Source organism: Trichoderma citrinoviride, assembly GCF_003025115.1.
Source record: "Trichoderma citrinoviride strain TUCIM 6016 unplaced genomic scaffold BBK36scaffold_4, whole genome shotgun sequence".
In the NCBI taxonomy this organism is placed as follows: Eukaryota; Fungi; Ascomycota; class Sordariomycetes; order Hypocreales; family Hypocreaceae; genus Trichoderma; species Trichoderma citrinoviride.
The window spans coordinates 538693-546282 of NW_020194712.1; the positions used below are offsets into that span (position 1 = coordinate 538693).

Genomic DNA, 7590 nt, shown 5'->3' on the forward strand with positions numbered 1-7590 from the left:
CTACCGATCTCCTAATACAAACAGCATCCTCCATCCGGAAACCCACTCCGAGCTCCCGGCATCCATACAAGCCGATCGGACGAGCACGAGGATGAAGCCGTCGCCAGTAACCCTTTGTCTGCTCCACCCGAAGGGGTCTCGCTGCTGCTTGCGCCGCTCAGAAGATCGCCCAGTCAACGTCTTTGCAAAAAGCATTACGAGCGGCAGTTACCGAAATCGACACTTCGGGATTTGCCTCTATGTATGTTTTGGCATTGGCATGACGGGGCGGCGCTTCCTGGCATGGGCATGACAGGGCAGAGCGCCGCCCAGTGTTCGCGCCTAATCATCACCAGCGGGTTGGAGTATCTGCTAGGTATCCTGCGGTAAGACAAGCGCTTGGCGGTACGAAACGAAAACTTCGGCAGTTCTGATTCTGCAGCCCGGGATGACCTGGAACGACGCACACAACAACAGGGCGGTTGCAGCTTGCAAGGCGTCATCGTTGCTTGCTATGCTAGAAGGCAGCTTGGGTCAATTCCATTGCAGCTCATCACTTTCTTGATTTCCTCAAATGCAAAAGACTGCGTCTAGACCTGCTGGCAACTCGCGGTGGTTTGCGAGAGCTAGGGCTGGACCCAAGCTGGGCTGGAGGTCGACGATGGCCCTAGTCCGCTTGCCCTGGGAAGTCGAGTCACCTGGTACGTTGATGTGCCCATACAGGGTGTAAGTAAGTGTCTTGCACCAAGCCAAGGGGTTGAAATGTAGTCCATCGTCAGCAATGTCTCTAATCGGTTTCCTTGGCGATTGAAACTAGATACGCTATTACGTGTTGATCTCCAAATACAGACTTCGTCACCCACACGTCTAGAGATCTCCAAAGTCAAAGTCGCGAACATCGCCACCCTCGCCCCGGAAGCGTGCCTTTATCCCATCACCTGTCACATGTGCTCAGTCATAAACAAAGTCTCCAATCGAGGAGACCGACGGTCCCAATCTTGCATGCCGCACTGGCTCACAAATCCATCTATCCGGCGCACAGCCAGCCAACGAATCCTCTCTGCCAGCCATCAATCCCAGCAAGCCCAGCTTGTCAGCGCCCGGAGTCCCGTGGCGTCGCCCCGGCCTCGAGCATCCTCCACTCTTAGTTGTTTCGCACCCGGTGCTCCACCGCTGGCGGTCACCGTGGCATTTAGTCACTATTCTTCTTGTCTCCCTTTCTCGGGAGCTGAAGACGGTCTTGTCATCAAGGTCCTCAGCTGGGCTTGTACTCGTATTCATCGCTTTATTGTCGAATACAGGAGGATATATAGGAGCATACACGCGCACGTATACGAACACGTACAATCAAAGATACTCATCTCTCGCCCAGGAACCGAAGGAAGCCAGGTTTCTGACAGCTTGCCCTGCGTAAAACGGGCTCAGAAGCCACCTCGACGCATCCGGGACCCAGCGCGTGCACACAAAAAGGACAAGGGCAGGGCAGAACGAAGGACGAAGGCCGGACCGTGAGAATCCACACGCCCCTCCTAGCCATGCCCCGTTTCCGATAATCCACCCCCGGATTTTTCACAATTCGACTCTTTCCTTTTCTTCTTTCTTTTTCATGATCCTTTTCTACCCCACGCTGTCTGTGTCTTTGTCTGTGCCGGTGGCCTAAGAACTCTGCTTGTTCAATGATTGATCTCGCTTCACGACCTCGACCGAACGACATTGCACCCAGCATAGCCGTGCGTCTTCGTTAGCCTCACAGTTTCCCCCTTTGACCGAGTCATACACACCAGTGGAAGCTGTGGCCGCGCCAGAACCAGCTTTCTAATCTTCGCCTTGTTGTTTGCATCATCGCCGTCTCAGCAACTTGATACGACTGCCCTCGCCACCACCAAAGCCGGCACATGGGATTCACACGTGTGAACGAACCACCACCTTCTGGATACCAGCTCGCATCTATCTGCCCGGAACGAATGCACATTGTCCTTCAACTTGACAGCCTCTGAGCTCGCCAAAAGCCTTTGAGAATTGCAAAGGGGCTTTCTTGCGGACGTGTGCCCGCCGATACAGTTCGACTTCACCCACTGCTTGGGATTTTTCCAAAGCGGTTTCACTCATCTACTTTCCCCGGGTCATACGTCATCCGTTATCCTCAATTCTCGTCAAAATCAGCAAATACAGCCGGCCACAATGTCTTCTGAAGCTGCGCTAGAGCTTGCGAATGCCGCCTCACCCTCAGATTCGGCGTCACCAGAACCAACGGACCATGCGGTCACTGCCGATAGCCGATCCGACGACAAGCCCAAGAAGCGAGCAGCTCCCAATGACGGTTCCGAGCAACCGCACAAGGTCACCAAGAGGCGAGCCGCTCGCGCCTGCGTGTCATGTCGCGCACGCAAGGTTCGCTGCGATGTGGTTGAAGGGGCGCCTTGCGGAAACTGTCGCTGGGACAATGTTGAGGTACGCGCCGCAAAGTTTTCAACGAGCCTCAACGGCCCTGTTCGTCGACATAGAAGTATAGCTGACCTTATTTCCCTCTTATAGTGCATTGTCCAGGAAAGCCGCCGGAGAAAGTGAGTAGCCCAGTCCTTTGTTGTCTCCCATTCTCCTCCCTTGTAGAGCATGCGGTCTCTACACGGCCGTTCCAACCCATTCCTTCAACTCCATTGGCAACAGATCTCTGTCATGATGCCTGAATGCCAAGGCGCCTCGGGATCCTGACAGACCATCCACATGTTTTCCCCAGTGACGGCAGGGCCGATCTGAGGGAGAGCCGACAAGGGCCTCAGAGCTGCCAATGAATGACTGGACTTGTACCACGGAACACCCATGAGCCAATCCACTGACGCGCAATCTCTTCTAGAAAGAATCTTGTCACGCCCAGCATCGTGGGGCAAGGCCAATCAACCGAGGCTCAATTGCTCAGCAAAGCACCCCAGACTAACCCCATCGCCATCAACAGCGCCGATTTGCGACGCACCAGCGGTGGCTCCTCGATTCTCACGCCCGCCAGCCTCGACCCTTCAAGCGGTCTGCTCCCCAATGCTGGCGTTGACGGCCATGTGCCTCACATGATCTGTAAGCGATGCCATTTGAGCTTTCTTTCTTTTGTGTTAGCAATTTTTTCCCGAGGGATCCAGCCAACCACGGAGTTGTTCCCTTTTCCCTCTGTCCCTTTCCCCGACTCTGAGAGCCTCTCCAACTTCTCCGCACCCATCCAACCCCTTCCCCTTGACCCACCCACCGGACTGGGCGAAAGCCTCCGTGCCGCCCATCCAACATCGTCACCAGACCCCTACATTGGAGCTGTCGAGAGCCCTCCTTCACATGCAAAATCGAGTGATTAGCATGTGCAACGAGGCTGAAACCGAAGCTCAACCTCCTTGCAAGCAAGAAAGCGTGCTGACCACTCAACCACTCCGGCGCGCTAGATCAACGATCTGCATATCGCAATGAGCCTGTTCTCCTCAGCAAAGCCCAGCTGTCAGAAGCAAACCGGTCCTCTTGGGCGAGTACGGCTGGTGGCTCTTCCTTCGCCTCGGATGCCGTTGCCCAGCTGCCTCCGTTTGTGCGCGCCTTGCCCAGTAAGATCCCGGCAGAAGACGTTCGCTATCTGCACGCAAAGGGTGCATTGAGCATCCCTTGCCTCTCGCTGCAGAATGCTCTCCTGCGTGCTTACATCGAGTTTGTTCATCCCTACATGCCGTTGATGGACCTTGTGCCCTTTCTCAACATCATCAATCGCTACGATGCCGCCGAGGGTCAGATCAGCCTTTTCCTCTACCATGCTGTCATGTTCTCAGCCACTGCTTTTGTCGATATGAGACATTTGCGAGAAGCTGGCTATGCCACCCGCAAGGCTGCCAGGAAAGCATTTTTCCTCAAGACGAGGGTAAGGCAACTACGTATTGCGTTCCGGCTTACACATTCACACCCCTCCCCCGTACCTTTTGGGAAATAAGATCCATATTCACATGCCAAACAGCTACTCTACGACTTCGACTACGAATCAGACCGCCTGGTTCTCGTCCAGGGGCTTCTGTTGATGACGTACTGGTACGAAACCCCTGATGACCAGAAAGACACTTGGCACTGGATGGGTGTGGCCATCTCTTTGGCTCACACCATTGGGCTGCATCGCAACCCCGAGGTGACGAGCATGGCTGTGCCGACTCAGAAGCTGTGGAAGCGCATCTGGTGGTCCTGTTTCATGCGCGACCGCCTCATCGCTCTGGGCATGAGGCGGCCGACGAGGATCAAGGATGAGGATTTCGACGTGCCGATGCTGGTGGAGAACGACTTTGAGTTGGGGGTGCTGCCAGACCACATCGCCATCATCCCTCCCGAATGCACCTTGATGCGCGATGTAGAGATGCAGCGGGAGCTTGCCGTCATGTGCATCGCCAAGGCGAAGCTGTGCATCTGCATTAGCCACATGCTCAAGGCCCAGTATTCCGTTCTCATCCGCGACAACATGAAGCCCGAGAACACGACGAACAGCACCATGATGCTGTTCCCCAACAAGAAGCTTGACAACCTCGACAACATCAAGGTTGTCGATGCAGAGCTTCAAGAATGGGCGGCAACACTTCCTGCATGCTGCCAGTACCGCATGCTAGTTCCTGCAGACGTCAAGAATGGCAGGTCGACCATTGCTGTGCAGCGAATGCTGCTCCACATGGTATATCACACGACCATCTCCGCCCTGCATCGTCCTCAGTTCCTACCATCGTCTCCGATGCAGGCGCCGACTGCCTCTCGCCAAGTGCAGGAGATGTCACGCCTCAAGGTCAAGGACGCGGCGACGCACATTACGGACATGGCTACGGAACTGCACCACCTCCGCTTAGAGAGGTACTTGCCTACGACGGGTGTGACGGTGATATTGCCCGCCATGATCATCCACTTGCTGGAGATGAAGAACCCATTGCCCGATGCTCGTGCGCGAGCAACAAGAGGCTTCCGTCAGTGCATGCGTGTCATGGAGAAGCTGCGCGAGATATATGCTGCTGCTGATTATGCCACCGGTTTCTTGGATGCTGCTCTCAGGAAGGCGGCCATTAACATCAATGCTTCCGTTGAGCCATCAACGTTGGCAATGATGAAGGAGGTTCCACCGGAATTTGGCACTCACACGCCGCCACCTGAAAATGCCCCCTACATGACCGCCTCTGAGACGCTCTTCAACCAGAAGCCCAAGGAGGCTCAGAAGGTGATGGGGCCTCCGGGGACAATCAACGCTTCCTCGCAGGTATCCGCCGCGGTCAATTCTCCGCCGCATACCGACTTTGACCCGTCGAACCTCACTCCGAGCGTGAGCGGCGGATCAGACGAGGCTCATGTCGAACTGGACAATATCATGGACGTTGATTTCATGCAGGGCCACGACGAGTTCGACTGGAACGCAGTCGCTGGTACGGATTTCGACGTGGATCAATGGCTGCAGTTCCCTCCCGAGGGAGTTACCAGCACCGACGAGACGCTGATGGCTTCTGCCTTTACCGGCGCTCCCGAGGCTGCGGATGCGTTTGGATGGGTTTTCAACACAACTGTCGATGGAACTATACCGGTGCAACCAGAAACCTCTACTTGAGCTTGCAGTGAGTCAAGTATGGGGGGCTGCTGTTGCAACAAGGAACCAACTTATAGACTGGGGAAAGGCGTTCAACGGATGGGGGCGTTTTGGATTTGCTGTGGCGGCTTGTTGCTACGAAGATGTAAAAAAGGAGAGGCCTCAGCACTTGGACTTTTGGACAATTGCAGGCCGATGTTTGAGATGTTTGGGATTTACGTGTTTCCGCATTCGTTTTAGTATTTCGCTTTGTCCGTCACTCTTGGCCTGAAGATTTCCCCACAGGGCATGACTATCAGCCCTTGTCTGTTGTTGTCGTTTACAATGAGATAATGATAATGATAAAGGGGAGCTGTTTCAAACTTGTCTGAAGATCCCGGCAGCGGGTCACGTAATGCATGATGAGAAGTCGGTGTGCTGCTGCTTGTGAGCAGGCTTGCAAAAGCCAAACCCCAATTGACAAATATCTTTCGGCATGAATGGCAAGATATAATCATGTCATTAGTGATAGATGGTCAAATGCATGAACAAGAAGGGCACCTAAGAGATGGATATCTGTAAGTTGTATAGGGATATCTCACGGCATTGATGAGTGAAGATGAATTCAGCTATGTATGTCTGCCCTGTGGAGAGAGACGGGATTCGGCCTCGGCCGGGCATGGTGAACATGGGGGCCTCGGCAGATTTGACGCGCTTGGGCACGTGCCTGTACTTGTACGAAACAACGGTAAGGTACGAAACAATTGGATGAAGTTTTCTGGGTCATGGGAACTATCCGTGCGCGGTAGCATCAGCACGAGTATCAAAGCCCAGATTCAATGTTAGTATGTCCTTGTTCTGAAGGAGCGGCTTTGGAGCCTAGGAAATGCGACATCTTCAAGGCATCGTGCTCAGGTATCAAGTAAGAGGCGACCGTATCAAGCACCTCTACGTGTCCATTCCGGAAACAAGCGGACTGATCGCCGAGAAAAGCCCACCGTCCCCCGTGTCTCTCTCTTTTTTTCCTGCCTTGGGCTTTGGTCAGGTTTTGGGGCTGGACACGGCAGGACAGGACAGGGCCTGCGGGCTGTCGTGCATGCGCGGTTGGCGTGTCATGCCCAGGGCCAATCGATGCGTGACATAGAGAGAAAGCCGACTGTGCTATTGGAATAAGGTAAGGTAAGGTAAGGTAGCCGTGCCGTGCCTTGGCTGACGCTTGTACTCGTTTGGTATTGAGCACATGGTTGTCAAGGTAAGGTAGTAGTAGTATGAGTTCAAATGTGCTGACGCGGGGGGAATGACTGATGGTGTTGGGCGCGACTGTGGCGGAATTCTTGCATGTGAGAGAGGCGGAGATACAGACAGATCCTTCCAATGTCGTGGGCCTGCACGGATGGGCGCTGTGGACGGGGAGGGAGATGATATGGGATCTATCGAATGAATGCGTCATGCATGCGTTGGGGTTTTTTGCTCTCTTGTCCCCCTTCTCCATCTTGATTCGTTCGAGGAACATGCAACATGTTAAGCAGGGAGACTCTTTGGGTCTTGTGGGCACCTTTTTTTACGTACTTTATACATACATGAACTTTCATGTAAGACTTGCCAACGAACGAGAGAGAGAGAGAAGCGCAAGGGAGAGATGAAGAGACAAATCACACGCAGCGACGAAGAAACTGGTCAGACCGAGCGAGAGAAGTCTCTCGGTGCATTTCCTGGCCTGGGGGACCGACCCCCGGGCAAGAGGGGAGCCACGGAACCACGGAAGTGGAAGCGGAATCTGGCTACTAGCATTTTTGTGCCCTTGCCTTGTCTCTCTGTGTCTGTTTTTCTTTTTTTCTTTTTTTTTTTTTGTTTCTTCTCTGCTCGTTTGTCTTATCGGGGAGTCATTTTGTTGGATTCTGGGGTCAGGGTCTGGAGGTCTATTTAAAGAGACAGCATGCTGGTACGTACTAGTAGTATCAGTAGTAGTACTTCATATTCGCATCACATGGTGCATGAACGGTATTAGAATTGCAAAAAGATAGATATGCGGGAATGACATTGAGACATATTTCAAAGAGAGGGATAAG

At 53.6% G+C, this 7590-nt stretch overlaps 1 protein-coding gene across 1 annotated transcript; it reads left to right on the top strand.

Moving 5' to 3' along the window:
* Positions 1–2160: 2160 nt before the first annotated feature.
* Positions 2161–5563, top strand: BBK36DRAFT_1157619 (hypothetical protein; the record flags this gene model as incomplete). Its single annotated transcript, XM_024894024.1, has 5 exons — positions 2161–2430; positions 2515–2543; positions 2834–3048; positions 3402–3862; positions 3956–5563. The coding sequence occupies 5 exons, from the start codon at positions 2161–2163 to the stop codon at positions 5561–5563; spliced, it is 2583 nt and encodes an 860-aa protein (XP_024751261.1).
* Positions 5564–7590: the final 2027 nt, after the last annotated feature.